Raw genomic sequence first — 19,770 nt, forward strand, 5'->3', positions numbered from 1 at the left:
CGTATATATATATATATATTTATATATATATATATGTATGTGTGTATATATATATATGTATGTGTGTATATATATATATATATATATATATATATGCAGCTGGGACATGGCAGTAGAAATCTGACTACCTATGGCTTGGGCAAGCTTCTGACTACCGCTGACCATTATTTTGTAAAGTGAAACTGGTTAAGTCTGGTAGCAGTATCCTTAATGGCACGTGTATCATAAGACCTTATTGTTTTCCACCACACGGTATGGAGCTTAATGTCCTCTATTAACTGAAAACAAACAGTTATACTGCTTAATGACTGTTCAATTAATGTTTATGTGCTACTTTTACACCCTGAATTATTTGATGAATAAACTTTAAGATGTCACTTGAAAACTAAGTTTAATGAAACCTCAACTACTATTAAAAATTCCTGGGATTCTTATAGTATCTCACATTATCAGTTAGGGAGTAAAGAGAATACATCAATATTCAAAAATCTACACTGGTGTAAAAATGAAAGAAAAATCAAAAGTTTGGAAAGAATTGATGTATGTGGCTTGACTCTTGCTGCCTTGTAATTGAAGATCAAAACAGGGTTAAAATAGAAATAACCGGGTCAAACCAGTCAAAGGTGAAACTTGGTTTATTATACCAGAAAGGCTTAACCTTTGTATTTCAATTGTTTTCTGAACTTGTAACACCACACTTACTGATCTTTCTACTTTTCTTATATAAAAGCTAGCATTTTAAAAGTACAAGCAGATTAGATGTTTTAATTCAACACCCTTCCTTGGGTAGAAGTTTTACAAAATTACTGAAAATATAGTATCAATGGAAGGTTGACATTTTTGAATTTATGAGAAAAAATGACTTCTGAATTTTGTAGCATTTTGGATATAGCAGTATTATATTTATCCATTGTTATTCATTCTAATATATCCAAATACTGGGAAAATTAGTTAACAATACCCCTTATTGTCCCAAATTTAGTTGGGAATCATCTGACATAGGAAAAAAACAACAACAAGAACTGAGGAAAAGACAGTCCCCATTTCCTTTTGGAAAACAGGCATCCTTTGACACCATGCATGGTATTTGCAAATCCTGATGTATACATATTTTAACAGAACTGTAGCTATCTTCTCCTTCCTGTACTGTGGTTTTACAGATCAACATTAGCTTCATAAACACCGACAAATTAGATGCAAGTTTAAGAGATGTCAAGCCTTCTTGACAACTTCCTGCTAAGAACACAACTGGAAAATGACAAATTTATCATATACCTGATGGGTAGAAGTTTAAAGTTGACTGCTTTTGATTACAAGTCATGAGTTTTTCATTCTTTAGCATATTTTGCATTTCTTAAACACTGTTTCACTGAAATATATTTGGTTAAATTGATTTGAATTTGATTAGTTTAGCACTATAGTTTTAATATCTGTAATAAATAAAGGTGTGTCTATGGTGTTACAGCACATTAAAAATATTTTGGCTGAGCAATTAACTTACTTCTAATTTTTAAATATATACCTATTGGATATTAACACAATTTATTTGTAATTTAACAGATATACTTTTTCTAATTCTACATATTGTTAGCTAATATAATTCATGCTCTAATTCATGTCTAGTCTATTTTTGATGTTACATAAAAATTTGTGTTTGGTATGCATTTCATAAAGGAATTAAATTATAAATTCTAATTTTACTTCCAATTAAAAATAAATATAGTATGTTTCTCCAGTTATTTTATAGCTAATTTTCATATGTCAAAAATTAAAATAGAAGAAAATATTTTAGGAAATAGAGTATTGGAAATACGGTTTAGGTATTATCATGTTAATATAGGACATAAATCACTGGTTTTAAATGTTGCCAGAACTATTAGGAAATATTTAAGTGTTTTACTACAATATAAGGGTATATTTTTAAGTGTAAGAGGAGTTGCATCACTTATAAGTAATGCTTGCATTCTCAGAAAAACCAGGGAGAAGAAAGAGTTAACAGGTTGTTGGCTAATTCTGGCAAATGTCCTATTTGAATAGATGATCAGTTCAAATAGATAATACTTATTTCTAAATTTTACTGCCTTAATGTAGAAAAAAATAAACTTTCAAAACTGTGTAATCAATAAAATTAGAAGGTGGGTAAGTATATGATATAGAAAATAGAAAAATTACATAAATAATGTTCTATTAAAGTCTGAAATACAATCTTATTCATTTATGTAAGTAAGTGCTGCTAAAATCTGAATATCTTTTGAAGGAAAAAAAATCCAGAATTAAATGTATTACAAAACTGATGTTCTGTGTAATATAAAGAATACTTTATTTTAATTTTTAATTATAAAGATTATTCACAGTTTTTACTCTAATAATTTAATTTTGAAATTTAATTCCATCATAATGAATAGTTATCAACAAATTAATAGATGGTGCTTAGTTCTGAAATTTCTATTCTCAAGTTATATTTTCACATTTTATACATTGAAAATACTTTTAAAAAACTATTATATTTAGGAACCAATAGTCTGACAAGTTGAATAGTTATATTTTGATGTTGCCTATGATTTTATTAAGATCAAAACTATTAGTCATATATACAAATCACTTGAGAAGTGAGATATGTGTTATTTCTGTTACTTGATAAGTCTATGAATTGATTCAATGCAGCTGTAAAACATTAATGCTATCATAGCATTATTTCGAGAAAGAAGGTATACTTCTATTGCAACAAAATAAATCCTACTTGGAAAATAAATACAATAGAGCACTTACGTCTTCACATTTCTAAAAACATATCCAGAGAATAAAATAATGCCTAAATATTTACCAAATATCATTATCAAATAATTTAGCTTTATAAATAAATACACATTCTAGAAACATTCTCTAGCATGTAAAATATTATTATAGTATTTTTGCTGTGGACATTGTAGACATACTTGAAGTTATTTTTCGTTTACACTGTGTTTCTAGACCCTTCCTTCTACGTTGCAGGATGAGAATAGGTGGTGGGGAAATTTTATTACCAAATATATATATTTGTTTCACAATTTGAAACTTAGGAGCCACTTCCTAATACAAAAGTGCATTTCCTGATTCTTGCAGTTAACCAGAAATCTGTCTGCTTCTGAGTACACCAGACCCTGAAGTGTACAGCACAGTGGAACTATCTGACCACAGGAATGAAAATTCAGAAACTTGTGTCGAATTTGGAAATAGAGTAAGCCTAAGACTTTGAAATATGTTGCTTTTATATTGAAAAAGCTTTTTTTTTTCTTCTTAAACGATATAATACAGCAAATTAATTGTAAAACACTAAACTCTCTAATGATTTGCCATGTATTGCTTCAAAAGTGGGTTTGTCACAAATAGGTATTTCTGGGTCCTTGCAATGCACTTCAGCAATAAAGGTGGACAGAGATAAATTAGATCAAATAGTAGAATCTTCCAGATGGCTACACTTTCATGGAAGAAGCCCAAGTCTCTGAACTGCTAAATGAAATTGTTTAGTAAATTAAATTAAGATCAACTGTTGACCTGTTTAATTTAGACACAAACCTTCTGGTTTTTTTTTTTTTTTTTTCTCAAAAGCAGGATTCTTGGTTGAAAATTAGAAAACTTCTGTGAATGTTCTGGCTTTTGCAAACCAAACAAAAATTAGACTTTTAAACTCATTTAAAAACGTCAATTATCCAATAGCTGCAAAGTACTTTTTTTTTTTTAAGATGGAAGGACAAATGTAAGGAAGTATATAAAAATAATGACAAAAGTTATGTTAATTTTTATCTAGTGGTAGAATAACTATATTCCCTTTTTTAAATGAAGTTCTTTTAATAGTAGATCCTAAAGAAATGAAATCACAATTCTGATATTTTAAATATAAATTAGAATGTTTCCATTTATTTATTACTGTTTCACATTTTTAATTAATTTCAATTCTATTCTTCCCCAGCTAAAGTTTTATGCAATTTATCAAAAGTCATAAACAGTACATAAGAAGTATTTTAAGACCAGAAAAGATGGAAGTATATTGATATTTATTCATTTAATTAAATTTGAAAAATGTCTCTCTTCAACTTGGACCAATATACTAGTTAAGAAAAAAACCATTAAGCCTTCTCCTAAGAGGGCTCCAATTTTTGCATCAGAAAGGTAAAGCCTGGCTGCTTTTCTGCAAAATATTTCTTCGTCATCTTTAAACCAAGATACTGCAGTTGATGTCATTTTCCCTTATGTGACAGCTAGCAATATATTTAGCACAGCAGACTATTTGGCATTCACTGAATATTTTTTAACTAAATTGTCATGAGGCTACTTTCTTCTGAACCTACTTCATTTAGTCACAGGCTATCATTACTAGCGTTATTTGCAGGGTGAAGTGTTTTCTTGGGTGATACAATGAAATGGTAGAATTAGTGATGGAAAATTATGTGGATTCAATACATCATTTGAATATTACTTAAAATATTCAAATATCTTGGAATTAAATCCTGAGAAAATTAGTGGTTATCTCCTACTTCTGAGGAATCAAATAAACTCATCACTAAGTTTTACCTATGAGTAATTAACTTTTTAAAATACTCTATGCTAGATATTTCCTATTAATCTAAATACAACAAATAAAAAATACATTTTTATCGAGAACTTTATATTGTTAAGGCTTGCAAGAGGGTCTATTTTTTACCCCACAATATATAGTATTATATACCAAAATACAGAACTCTTAAAATGTAGGTTCAAAAACACTGTCTCTCAAACATCAATATATTTATAAAATAGTGTGGTAAAATGACTTTGGTATACCTTTGGCATGCATAGATTTAGTACTCCTATTTTTTAATATCTCTGGACAAATCTTAAGGTGCATGATATGCAGTATTTATAATTTTCTAAAAATACAAATTTTATTTAACAGACAAGTGAGAGGCTGGTATAAATTTTTATTTTTTACCTAACACTGTACACAGACATTTTCCAAAATGATAAAAGAAAAATCTGCTGGTGGAAGTGAAAGGAAAGTGTGTAATGGTCTAAGAAAGTAATTATTGTGAGACAGAAAAAAGAAGCTCCAGATGTATTTAGGAGTTGAATGTTCTTTTTTCACTGTAAAGGGAATGCATATTTTAAATATCTAATGTTATTGCTTTATGTGATAAACAGTACAAGATGGCAATTTATGAGAATTATTAGATCTCAGGACATTACATTCCCTAAAGGATGTAAGGAGAGGTGTATCTTTTGTTTTTCACATTACTATCTGTTTAATCCCAGCACTTCTAATGGATATCAGCTTTTAAGCTACATTCTTTTTCTTTCCAAATCTTTTTCCTTGTTTTTATATTCACCTTCACTTTGGTATCCTATTACTAAGTATAATAAGGTATAAAATATATTTTAGTAGTGGGTATCATCAGATTGGAAAAGAGATAAATGGAAAACTCCATTTTATTTTTGCAGTCACACAGACTGGGACAAATCAATACAATACAGCATGTTGTTAGTAAACAAATAAGTAACCATGACTATTTTTCTAGAGGGACAATTTCCCATTTATTTTCATTTTTCATTGAGATTTTATGTTATTATATTGTTTAGGATATCTCAACCTCCACAAAGGCTAAATTCTATACTTAGATACACATAGCTTCCATTTAATCAATGGTAAGTAGGCAAATATAGACAGGCATAATATACATGATGATTAGGGTTACTGTACAGGACTCAATATCTTGAGCCAATATCAACTTTATACTTAGGGTTGTTGAGAAAATAAATGAAATAATTCGCAAAAACACAACAGTCTTGACAGGTAGTATGCACTTAATTATTTAAAATGTCTTTTTCTTCAGATTATTATTATTATTGAAACAATTGTTAGTCTCACTTTCATTTTTACCCCTGACTCTTTCATTGTAAACAATATATATGCAACATCATTGTAAGGATTCTTATATATAAACATACCTTATAGTAACTATTATAAATACATCCAATATATATTTGCTTATAAATATAATGATGATTTCTTAACAACTGTTCTAAAGGCTACATTAGCTAAATATTTTAAAGAGAACATTATAAAAATGTTTAAGGTGTTTAAATGTTAAATATATTTAAACATATTAATATGTTTATAGACTTAATTTTTATTTACACGTTTGATATATATCTTGGATATTTTAAAGTAAAAATGTTAGCCCAAGAAAAAATAACTAACTTGGGGAAGATATTTACTAAACTTGGGAGAATATACACAAACCTGCATGATTTTAATTAACATAGCTCATAATTCTATGAGTATGTACTGTTATTATCACCATTTTACCTATAAGAAATTTAAGCTTGAAAAGATAAAGATATTTTGCTCACACTCTAGAGTGTGTACTATGGATTAGTTCCATAATACATGATACAACTTTAATCATCCCCGCATACACAAATCAACCTTTTGGAAATGGGTATTAGCTTATTTTTCACTAAGAAACAAAATTCAGCTCACTTCTGAAAATTGAAATTGCATATATTTACACACCAGAATCCCACTTCAAATAAATAAATAACAAACAGCTGAAGAATGGAGGAGGAAATGAAGGAAATAAAGACAAAGAAATAGAAAAGAACTACAAACCAATCTATTAACAGCTATCTCTGAGGAGTAGGATTATACATTTCTTATTTTTAAATTACATATTTACTTTACATACTATTTTTGTTTACCTTGAGAATGGACTACTTTGTAATCATAGACGACAATGTAAAAAAAAAAGAAGCCCTCCAAAAATACTAATTTCCCATTAATTCTGTCAAATCCTAAGACAATCATTATTTGTACCTGAATTACTCACTAGAAACAAAAAAATCTTTAAAAAGTTATGCCAATTTGTGCTTCATTAAAGGTTATCAGGTGATAAAAGGATTCCAGAGAAGTTTCTCTGATGAAATGTGATATTACTTATTTTAAAAATTATTGCCTTACAAGAAAGCATAAAGCAGCATATCTAAATAAATTCTAAATAATTATTTACTGGTCAATAAATTAATTTATACTCATAAACCCCTAACAAGAAAGTTAAAAGACACAGTTTAAAAATTCAACATTAATTTCATTTTAAAGAATATCTTCAAGCAACATATAATTATAATTTTCCCTGTTTAAAGACATTTAAAACTGCCTTCATTCCAGTCACAGACTTTATTTAATGGTCTTTGTAAATTCCATAAATAAGAGTTCATTTCTAATTTTAAAGTTTATACTTTGAAAAAATTACAGAAGTTGGACAAATCAGAGATGTTTGCTCATCTAGCTCATCCTCTTATACTTTATAGATAAGAAATCAAAATTTTATGAACAGAGATTACATATTAATGTTAACAGTTATTATTTTTCCATTTTCATTAAATATATTTCTCTTTCCTTTTATAATTTCTGGTTTACAATGGACACGTGTTGGTTTCATAATTAACTCAATAAACATTTCTCATTGTAGGAGCTCTGTTGAATAGATTGGACATTGCACTCTCCCACATAGCTGTCAATTGCCTTTCTCTTTGTCTTCTCATTTCCCCATATGGTATTGTGAAAATGACACAAGACACTGAGGAGATAGGAGCATGATGACATTACAGTAGTTGAAAAATTTCATCATGTCTAAAAAAGTAGACTGTGAATTTAGAGGATACGAAATATAGTGTACCATTGTGAGACAAAGGACAATGAGACAGAGGAGAGGGAAAACAGTAGAACATATTTCTACTGATGTAGGTCATCCTGAGAGGCATCAAGATGATAGAAAACCTGTGAGATCAAGCATCTCCAATTTTCTCCTGGATATAGATCCTTCACTATATTCCATGGTGAAGGATGAAGCATCGTGGAACAGGAACGTAAGATTAGTGTTCAGTAACTAGTTGCCAATTTTTAAGTTGGTTCATTCTGTATTTTTATGTGTTTGGGTATAAAGAAAGATAAGCCAGCTGTTGTTAGGGCAACCGGTAGTATATGAATCAGACAACTATTTCTCCTGTTTTCTCAATTCCTCTCATAATAAAGTGTAAGAGACTGAGAAAACAACATATCAAGTAGAGTGACTTTCTCCAATGCACACTGTAAATATTCTTTTGAATAACAATTAATAATTTCTACATAAAGAGACTAAGAAACTAATTTTAATGATGGATTTGGAAAACTTGTACCTGTTACCAAAAACAGCTATCTTATTGTTACCTCAGATATTTAATTGGAAACTAGAATTTGACTAGAATTTTGCCAAATGTTACACATTATATCGACAACAGGAAATGCCTTTTAAAAATATTTAACACTGAATGGTATCTTCACTTGGGTTCTTAACACATGACTGCATGGCTTATACAAGTATATTTCTAGTTTGAAATTGACCCTTATTCTTTTTTTTTAATTTATTTATTTATGATTATTATACTTTAAGTTTTAGGGTACATGTGCACATTGCGCAGGTTAGTTACATATGTATACATGTGCCATGCTGGTGTGCTGCACCCACTAACTCGTCATCTAGCATTAGGTATATCTCCCAATGCTATCCCTCCCCGCTCCCCCAACCCCACAACAGTCCCCAGAGTGTGATGTTCCCCTTCCTGTGTCCATGTGTTCTCATTGTTCAATTCCCACCTATGAGTGAGAATATGCGGTGTTTGGTTTTTTGTTCTTGCGATAGTTTACTGAGAATGATGATTTCCAATTTCATCCACGTCCCTACAAAGGACATGAACTCATCATTTTTTATGGCTGCATAGTATTCCATGGTGTATTTGTGCCACATTTTCTTAATCCAGTCTATCATTGTTGGACATTTGGGTTGGTTCCAAGTCTTTGCTAATGTGAATAATGCCGCAATAAACATACATGTGCATGTGTCTTTATAGCAGCATGATTTATAGTCCTTTGGGTATATACACAGTAATGGGATGGCTGGGTCAAATGGTATTTCTAGTTCTAGATCCCTGAGGAATCACCACACTGACTTCCACAATGGTTGAACTAGTTTACAGTCCCACCAACAGTGTAAAAGTGTTCCTATTTCTCCACATCCTCTCCAGCATCTGTTGTTTCCTGACTTTTTAATGATTGCCATTCTAACTGTGTGAGATGGTATCTCATTGTGGTTTTGATTTGCATTTCTCTGATGGCCAGTGATGGTGAGCATTTTTTCATGTGTCTTTTGGCTGCATAAATGTCTTCTTTTGAGAAGTGTCTGTTCATGTCCTTTGCCCACTTTTTGATGGGGTTGCTTGTTTTTTTCTTGTAAATTTGTTTGAGTTCATTGTAGATTCTGGATATTAGCCCTTTGTCAGATGAGTAGGTTGCGAAAATTTTCTCCCATTTTGTAGGTTGCCTGTTCACTCTGATGGTAGTTTCTTTTGCTGTGCAGAAGCTCTTTAGTTTAATTAGATCCCATTTGTCAATTTTGGCTTTTGTTGCCATTGCTTTTGGTGTTTTAGACATGTAGCCCTTGCCCATGCCTATGTCCTGAATGGTAATGCCTAGGTTTGCTTCTAGGGTTTTTATGGTTTTAGGTCTAAGGTTTAAGTCTTTAATCCATCTTGAATTGATTTTTGTATAAGGTGTAAGGAAGGGATCCAGTTTCAGCTTTCTACATATGGATAGCCAGTTTTCCCAGCACCATTTATTAAATAGTGAATCCTTTCCCCATTGCCTGTTTTTCTCAGGTTTGTCAAAGATCAGATAGTTGTAGATACGTGGCGTTATTTCTGAGGGCTCTGTTCTGTTCCATTGATCTATATCTCTGTTTTGGTACCAGTACCATGCTGTTTTGGTTACTGTAGCCTTGTAGTATAGTTTGAAGTCAGGTAGTGTGATGCCTCCCGCTATGACAAACCCACAGTCAATATCATACTGAATGGACAAAAACTAGAAGCATTCCCTTTGAAAACTGGCACAAGACAGGGATGCCCTCTCTCACCACTCCTATTCAACATAGTGTTGGAAGTTCTGGCCAGGGCAATTGGCAGGAGAAGGAAATAAAGGATATTCAATTAGGAAAAGAGGAAGTCAAATTGTCCCTGTTTGCAGATGACATGATTGTATAGCTAGAAAACCCCATTGTCTCAGCCCAAAATCTCCTTAAGCTGATAAGCAACTTCAGCAAAGTCTCAGGATACAAAATCAATGTACAAAAATCACAAGCATTCTTATACACCAACAACAGACAAACAGAGAGCCAAATCATGAGTGAACTCCCATTCACAATTGCTTCAAAGAGAATAAAATACCTAGGAATCCAACTTACAAGGGTTGTGAAGGGCCTCTTCAAGGAGAACTACAAACCACTGCTCAAGGAAATAAAAGAGGATACAAACAAATGGAAGAACATTCCATGCTCATGGGTAGGAAGAATCAATATCGTGAAAATGGCCATACTGCCCAAGGTAATTTACAGATTCAATGCCATCCGCATCAAGCTACCAATGACTTTCTTCACAGAATTGGAAAAAACTACTTTAAAGTTCATATGGAACCAAAAAAGAGCCCGCATCGCCAAGTCAATCCTGAGCCAGAAGACCCTTATTCTTTAAAGCAGAGTTTTTATCTACAGATTGACGAATAAAAGCTTGAAGTTGCTTTCATGCTTATTTAATCATGTGAGTGGTTTTCTTAAATGTGAAAATGGAATTTAGATTATAAATGAATTCATTTTTTCCACCAATGACCGTAGTCATGCTTTGTGGCAAGTGTGGAATACTTTCATCTATATTTTTCTATGATGAAATCAGAATGATGAATGGGGAAAGATCAAAGTAAAATGACTGACTTCAAGTTAAGATGTTTTGTCATATCATTTTTTACATCAATATTCTTCATATTGCTGCAGAACAGAAATTATGTCAAGACTACCTGGAATTCTGTCTCCTCTTTTTGATCAAATTTATTCAGAGTTAGAAAACTCGACAGTATTTTGGAAAATGTGTGGGTTATCAAACTTTGTTTTAAATTTTGGCTTTGCTATACATCTTAGCAGTGTGACACTACTTCCTCTTCTGTAAAATGAGTTTAATTATACTTCATTTGCATTCTTGTTCAAAGAATTACAGATGCTTCAAGTAAGTTTTTATGTGAAAATTCTAGTAACTTGCCCAGCATATGTGCTCAAAAACCAGAGGATTCCACTATCATTATTGTTATTAATGCTATATACCCTTATATCAATCATAAATCATGTAATCAACTTTAATAACTACTATACAATTCAGTATTTTCAATCATTTACTTACTACATGATTTTTTTGCAGTAAAAGTTAAACATTTTTTTAGCAACAGGCCTTTTGATACTGAAACTTTATATTTGATACTCAGCCAGCTCAAATTACTGATCACTGTTCTCTCTTCCCTTTAGAAACAAGACAAAACAACCCTACAAACTTCGGTATTACATGAACGAAAATATAGAGAGAATGATATAAGGAGTAACATTTTAAAATTTTATTTATTGTTACATAATAGAGTACATATTTTTGGGGTACAGGTGATAATCTAATACGTTCGTATAATTTGTAAAGATCAAATCAGTGTAATTGGGATGTCCACCACCTTAAATATTTGTCTCTATTTATGCAAGAAATGTTTGAATTAATCTCTTCCAGCTATTTTGAAATGTATGATAGATTATTATGAACCACAGTCACCCTACTGATCTATCAAACACTTGGTCTTATTTCTTCTAACTATATATTTTTACTCATTAGTCAACCTTAAAAAGTTACATTTTAAAAAAGCATTGTAGCTTTTAAAATACTAGTCTATATATTTTCATGTAAAGGCCTAAAAGAACAAGAGTAATCTTTTAATAACATCGTTTAAAAAATAATTTCCTTTCAAAGAATTCTTGATAACCTTTCATATGTCATTTTGTGACAAGTTTATTTAAAAACTGTTAGTGCTTCAACTGTTATTAAGCTAAATGGTCACAGTTCTATTAATATGGTATACTAAAAGTGAAAATTATCTAAATATTACACTAAATATTATCTAAATATCATTTTGTGACAACTTTATTTAAAAACTGTTAGTGCTTCAACGGTTATTAAGCTAAATGGTCACAGTTCCATTAATACTGTATACTAAAAGTGAAAATTATCTAAATATACATTAAATATTATCTAAATATTACGTAGTGACCTCAGGGCACTATAAGACCTCAGAACACCACTATTCAGTTTCCTAAATGGCATCAAATTGATTCTGATTTAATCATATTTGAGTTCAGTAATACTTTTTGTTGCCCAGATATTAGTAGGCACAAATAATTTATTCTTAATTTTATTATTACTAAAATACTTTGTTTAGTTAGTCTGATTGTCTAGTTTTTAGCTAATCTGATTTGTTTATTTAATTTGATTTTTCAGTGAGGTTTCCAGTTGTTATGGGATCATCTAACCAAGAGTTAGAGCATTATCTGAAAATATACATAGACCATGCATACAGATAACTTTAAAATATGCTTAGGCTGCACTATTATCTAAAAACCTTAAAATGCCATGCAAATTTGTGTCACTTGCATGAGGTGGATGTCAGACATGATGTTTGACAACTTTGGGAGCCATCACATTGAAGATCATGAGGGCAGACATGATGCCATGAACCCATATGGGACCAGCATTGTTTTCTGATACTGACAAGAGAAGGCATCCTCTGTTCGTGCATATGTTTGCCAGTTAGGACTACTTGCTGATGGTTTTTGTTCAAATAAAAGTTGCCACTAAAAGGATACTAACTTAAAGAAATTATCATTCTCTGTCTCTGGAGAAGCCTAGCATATTCATTTATGATTATTTTAAGAGTGAAGCAAGTTATGACTTGCCTATAAATGTCTCTGCTATATATAATTATATTTTTCTAAACCTTAACTTGATTTCAAACTTAAGTCTCCATTCCGCTGAGTGCAGAAAAATCATCCCAGCCAATTCAGGTTAATTTTGATCAGAAGTTCCTCTGTCAGGGATTTATTTTTCCCCTTCTCTTTTTCCTGGCTTGGATTTAAGTTCTGGAGGCACTGGTGGCAGGGAGCAGCTGATCTTCTCACCTTTCCATGTTATTGTGTCCAATGACAACATCTGCATCCTGGCCAGCACTGGTCTATGTTGAAGCTACTGCATCCTCCCTGCCTTCCTGTGAAAGCAATTGTGTGTGCAGTTTTCTCTGCCAGACTTGCTTCACTCTTGCCAGTGCGGTGAAACGTCCTATAGATACTTCTACAGGATTGCGCCTCTCACAGAGTGGTGTGGACAACTCTGTGAGGCTTGCTGCCTCCCAGACTCCCCTTTAGTCAGAGGTCCTCTCTGTGTTCCAAACCCATCTGAGGCTTTTATTGGATAAGTGACACAGTGTATAGAACCCATATTAAAGGCCATGCTAATATTTTAGATATTGCTGCCTCTTGAGCTCTCTTCTGAGCCTGGACAACCTTTTTCTTGCAGACATATGTAGGTAGGTAGTAGAAGTCTTTTATATCTACTGTTTAATGCATAAACTTTATGTTCAAAGTAAATCAGGCTTATGTTACTCAAAATGAAGTTATCTGAAAATCAAAATTCCCTTTCTTGCAAATCATTGTTTTTGTACTTAAAAATAATGTTTTCTTTTCTTGTTCAACACTAATTTTTCTGCTGCGATAACCCTGCCCTGAGTTAATGCATATAAAGATCTAGTCTGAATGGTGAGAGAGTCATAGGTTTATAAGACCACAACAACAATCAAATAATTACAGTGAATAAAAAGTCATATTGATTAATACATCAAAAGAATAACAACCTATAGCTGGTTGTTCTTTCATTGCTTTATCAGATCAAGACCACTGTTTGAAATGGATAAAAGAGAATAATGAGTAGGATGTCTGGGTGAGAGATTCTTTTTCCTCTTGCTTTACAAAAATAGTGACAATTTTTATACTCAAATATATACGAAATGTTACTGATAAATAAAATTTCAGAATTTAACTCTGTAATTTTTGATGTGCAATCTTGCAGAGAAAAGAACTTTAGTTGAAGCAATACAGTATCAAATAATTGTTTTAAGAGTTTGAATTTTAGAAAAGCTGTCTCAGGTGAAGGGGCAGTTAGTAATGATAAAATTGACTAAATGTGAGGTTTATCTTGTCTTACGGGGGTAGTTTTCTTAGGAACAGCACTCATTCTTTACTTCAAACCTGTAATAGCTTCTTCTTCCTTTTCCTTATAAAACTTGAACAATTCAACACAGCACTTAGTGACAACTGGGACCTGACTTGAACCCATAGTATTTTCAGGCTTTGCCTTTTCTCTGTGTACTTTTGTAAGCCTGCCCCTCAGGGCCCACTGGGCTTCTGCTTTCCTCTCAAACACATTGAATTTTTCCAGCTGCACAAACTGAGACAGCCTATTCCCCTCACCAGGAGGTGTTGCCTTCCTCACAGCGAATGAGCTACTCCTTTCCTTCCACTCCACCTCATATCTCTCTCAGTCTCTGTCACTGCCCCCTTTTCCCCCATCATAAGGAATCTCCAGGCTCTCTCATAGCTCTCCTACAGCCGATTATTAAAGTTAACATATATTATGGATATTTATGTAGTAAAAACAGGACTAGACACAGAAGATTAAAACTTGGGGTTTAAAAACCTGCTTTAAACATCAGACCAAGTCGATCATTAAAGTTAACATATATTATGGATATTTATGTAGTAAAAACAGAACTAGACACAGAAGATTAAAACTTGGGGTTTAAAACCCTGCGTTAAACATCACACTAAGTCACTTCAGTTCTTTGAGCATCAGCTCAGCCTGTGGATTTCATAACTGTCCCTGCACTCTTTTCAGTTGAAGTTTATTGGCTAAAGTTTTCAACTTCTCGTGTACAGAAACCAAGTCTCAATTTCAAACAGCGATTTTACTCCGTAACTATCTGCTAAATAAAATGGAATGCTGGATGAGAAGCAAAAAGCTTACTGATCAGTCTAATGGGATAACTGGGGAAAATAATGGTAATGTTTAGTTATTTTATTTTATTCTTATTGACAAGGGATAGGTAAGGAGTTGGACAGGGACTACTCTGTCCCTTCCCTTTATTTTAGCCAATGATTGTGAGTTCCTTCTCCTATAACCAAGTTTTATTGCGCTTTCTTTGTAAAACTAAGGAGAGGTAGAATATAGTAGTTCATAGCAAAGAAAAAGGCAGAAGATTAACTACTAATTCACAATTCACTTGACAAGCTTCTGATTAAATTCACAAAGTCTTGCCAGGTAAATACTAAATCATGCCACTTTATTTCAAAGAGGATAAAAAATACTTCAATTTCTTGACAACAACCTAAGCCTTTTCAGTAGTTCAACAAGTGGCATTAGGTGTTTTAGCTCATCACTATAGCTTCACGTTTTATCATGGGTTCATGCTGATGAGATTATCTATTTCAAATAAGACAAAAAATAAGCTTACCTCCATCCTTCTTAGCAAATCGCATCGGTTATTCAATTATGTGTTCTTTGTTTGTGGGTACCTGAAATAATGAGAAGGAATAGAAAAAGAAAATTAAATATAACTCAACAGCATTTTGTAAAAGGCAAATATTTACAATTTTAATTGATGACAGACACACACTTCATAATACGATTAGCATGCAACTCCAGCTGCAAAAACTGAACAGCAATATGCCTAAGCTGGTTAGCAGCAAAAAAGTAAACCAATCACATCGACAAAAAGCCACCATAAACAAAAAAACTGTATTTAAAAGATTAACAGTTTTGGCATTCATCCCTACCATCAAGTCTTTCACTTTTTTTTTTTCCATCAAAATTTAGCTTACATTTGAAGTTAGCAAGAGTTGCATTACTATTATTGTTAATTTTAGTTCTGTTTATTGCCTTGAGGGTTATATAATGTCAAATAATTTTGGTGCCTCTAGTTAATTTTAATTAGTTGTTTTAATAGCCTATAGACCTATTTGTTATATGTTTGTAGGTTTACTTTTTTAACTATCAGGAACTTAATAACTGAGAATATTTAACATTACTGTTGCATAGGCAAAATTACAGAGTTACTATTAGTGTTACCTGTTTAACGTTTAGTCATCCTTTGAGTCCTGCGACATATTTCCTTAATAATCATCAGCCATCAAGTCTGATAGTCTCAAAAGAAATATCAGCCCTCTAAACTGCCTTCTAGGGCGGTGATATTTAGCACTGAAAATTACAAATAAAGTTTTTGAGGTTGAATAGCAACAACTGGCCAGTGACACTGATGATTTGTTTGTCAAAACAAATTGTTATAAACTACGCAAATGAAGTCCACGCACTCCTTTGAGTGAAAACAATAAAGTGAATCTACGCAATGCTTACATGTTGGATGGGATATTTAATGTGCGGGGAAACTCAAAGGTTGAAGAACTAGGCATTTAGACAGTGGTAAGTGGTACTCTTACCTCTTTATACTCCATTACTCTTTCTCACGAGAGACATGCTAATGCAAACAAGTCAATCAGAATTTGTGTTTAGCAAGATAAAGCTTAGAGGATAGTTTAAAATCCATTTATTATTCTAAATCCATTTTTTTCCATTAACATGTTATACATTAGTGTTTACTAACCATGATTCATGTAACAGTTTAGTTTGTTAACTTTTAAATTATTTAACAACCATAAGTTATTAATACATTTTTAAGTATTACACAAATATCTTAAAACAAACTTGGGTTCATTTTTGTAATTTTTAAATAGAAAACATTTTAGGCATCTCTTGAAGAAGAAATAAAGCAGGCATTTAAAGCTAGAAAACAAGTAATTCCAAATTTAGTTTTTACAAAAGTTTTCAGCTTTATTGACAAATTATGGCAAACATATTTGACAAATTGTGGATTCCTATTTAGAGAAGCTTACACATGGAACTTTATGTGTGTTTTTTTTTCTTTTTTAACAAATACAGGTTAAAACACTGAACAAATTCAGTTAGCTACATACATACAGTAGCTGCTTGTTTTCAACCCCATTAAAACAGCATTTAAAATTAAATTTACAAACTTAATATCAAACATCTTTGTCTAACTAACAGATATTAAAAGACAGGTTAAAACATCTTATCTACAACTTTATTATCAGCTAGTTCAAAAATCATATTACAGTCTTTTAGCAACCCTAAACAAAGTTTCTGCTAGTTGGTTGAGATTCAAAATCTGTTAACAAATTCATGCTTTTCCTCAAAAAAAAAAAAAAAAAAAGAAAAAAAAAAAGATTACACACAACAATGAAAAACAACCAAGAGAATATCATCCTACTGAAAGGTTTATAGACTATGCTTGCTAATGTCTTTTTCAGTCTGTTTTGTAAAATAATACTAGTGTCAATGTCACGCCAACAGTACAGAGGGAAATACTAGAAATATATGGGAGTAATCATGAGCAGTTATCCCTAGAATAGAAACAAACAAACAAAAAAAGGACTATTACTTGTCTTGTTGCTGTTTATGTGGAGACCACAGGCTATGAATTGTCTTTGAGGTGAGGTCACAGGTGGGAAGGACCTTCAATATCTACCATAGGGGTGTTCCCTGTATCCCCCTCTGGCTGACCTCTGCGGTGGTGCCTTCAAGCTAGAGCGGGTTGTGGCCCATTCTTCTGGTGCTGTGAAAAAGAGAAAGATAGTAACACACACATGACTTCACAGTTACCAAAAATAGTCATTTAAGACACAATAGTTGACCGAGAAAAAGAAAACAAAAGATCTCAACACCGAACGCTAAAGCCTATTTTTTCCACATCATGAGACCATCAAAAAAGTGTGTGTATATAAATGTGTACTGTGTATTTATTATGTGTTAGATTTAAATGCCACAAAATAGAAAGAGGAGTATCAGTGTAAACCCCTGCCCATAAAATCTTTTTACATAGAATTCTTAAAAATAAATAAATAAATCGGATATAGGAAACCAGTAGTCCTTAGCCCTTGAATAACTTGAGAATCACCTGGAAATATTAAACAATCAAAATAAAAGAGAACTAACACCTGCTCTCTGTCCCCCAAATCTACTGATTAGAAAACTCTATGGGTTGGGACCTACGGTTTGGTATTTTTCAAATACTCCCCAGATGATAGTTATATGGTCCGGGGTTGAGATCCATTGTGCTAAATTGTATAGAGAAAGTGAGAGACAAGCAGAATATAGAGTAGAAAAAACCTTAAACAGCAAAATCAGTAAACAAAACAAAACACAAAGATATCAGTTTTTCCAAGTAAACAACTCAGTAAATAAAGAAGTATTAGTACACCAGGAAAACTCCATTTACCTGCTAATTTTGGCTAGGTTTCAAAACATTGAGGGTAGTAGAAATCTATTATTCCAAAAAAGCAAGAAACAAGTAACCAAGCTTTTGAGTACTGTGGAAAATAGCTATTGTAAAATCTGTGTCCCCAGAAAAGAAATGCAATTCTTCTTTAAAATAACTCATTGTTGGCTTTATGGTGACATTTTATGTGATTCCAGCAACTAGGTTGTTTTGGTCTCTCAATCAGAATTTAGTTCCTCATCAAGAGCAGATTTCATGCATGGGTGTGTAAAAGGAGGTGCAGACAAAGGAAAGAAGGTTACTAGAGACGCATAGATATTGATAATTGATATATAAAAAAATGGAAATATTAACTGGGAAACAATTGCAGATTGAGGGCAACTAATGTAGGGCATTTGCCCCTAGATAGTTCCTCTGATCATAAGAATTAGTTGAGAAAGACTACTAGAAAAGCATTAAAAATTTCAATTGTACTCATTATAATATAGAGCAAATGAAAACAATCTACTATGTAGAAAAATGATCAAAAGTTTATTATTGTTGGGAAAAATGGCACTTAAGTGGACAAATATTAGTTTTTTGAGAATATTCTCACCAGGGCATTATTATTACAACTGATACCTGATAATAAATAAAAAATTATATCTCTTTCACTATTTAGTCTTTTATAGGATATAAAATAGGAGTAAGAAAGAAATGAATATAACAAATGTTGCCATTGCTCAAAATACAGGTTTACTTGGATCAGAGGTTGGCATACTCTGGCCTGTGAACCAAATTTGGCCAGCTGATTGTTTTATAAATAGTTTTACTGGAACACAGGCATGCTGTTTATTTACATATTGTCTATTGCTGCTTTCACGATACAAAGGAAAAGTTGAGTAACTGTGATAGAGATTATACTGCTTGAAAAGCCTAAAATATTTATACTCTGGGCTTTTACAGAAAAGGTTTACAGATCTGTGCTCTAGACCATGTTGTTTTTGGTGGGAAAATGCAGATGTTGGTCTTTCTGATGTAATCTTTTGAGGGCAGGAATTTATCCCCAAACCATTTGACTTTATCAACATAAAAATGAAAAAATTCCATGTATTTGCTTGATTGGAACTAAATAAAACTGTTTTTGGTGTACTCAAAGGGAAAACACATTCAGTGTGTGCAAGCTTGAAAGTACCTTCTTAGCCTTATGTAAAATGAATATTTACACCACGTTTATGAGATAATCCAGCCTATATCTTTGTTTTTGTCCTCCGATGGTAAAATGTATCCCAATTTATCATGGTTTTTAACAAAAAGAATGTACTACTTTTTGCTCCAATTATTCCAGAGTGTTAGAAATCCCTGGGTTTCACTCTACAGGATTTAAGAGCTGAGACAATAGAGGCTTCAAGTTTTCCCAGGAAATAGAAGTCCCAGGTCCTTTTTTAGATTCTGAATGTTCCTGAAAAACAGCTAAACAATCATGAGCGGAG

The 19,770-nt window shown here is 32.1% G+C and overlaps 1 protein-coding gene across 10 annotated transcripts in view; it reads right to left on the minus strand.

Moving 5' to 3' along the window:
* Positions 1-19,770, minus strand: part of KHDRBS2 (KH RNA binding domain containing, signal transduction associated 2) — a 795,325-nt gene that overhangs the window by 173,332 nt on the left and 602,223 nt on the right. For 6 of the 10 annotated variants that reach the window (XM_055113704.2, XM_055113702.2, XM_055113703.2 and 3 more), the window contains 2 exons: positions 17,462-17,635; positions 15,461-15,521 (listed from right to left, as the gene is read on the minus strand). The exons of 3 other annotated variants lie outside the window; for them this stretch is intronic. In XM_055113704.2, coding sequence (XP_054969679.1) covers positions 17,538-17,635 — 98 coding nt within the window. In that variant the 3' untranslated portion in view covers positions 15,461-15,521; positions 17,462-17,537. Of the gene's footprint in view, positions 1-15,460; positions 15,522-17,461; positions 17,636-19,770 lie in introns of those variants that run through there. One more of the 10 variants, XM_063605322.1, reaches the window with a different exon arrangement.

Source organism: Pan paniscus, chromosome 5 (assembly GCF_029289425.2).
Source record: "Pan paniscus chromosome 5, NHGRI_mPanPan1-v2.0_pri, whole genome shotgun sequence".
In the NCBI taxonomy this organism is placed as follows: Eukaryota; Metazoa; Chordata; class Mammalia; order Primates; family Hominidae; genus Pan; species Pan paniscus.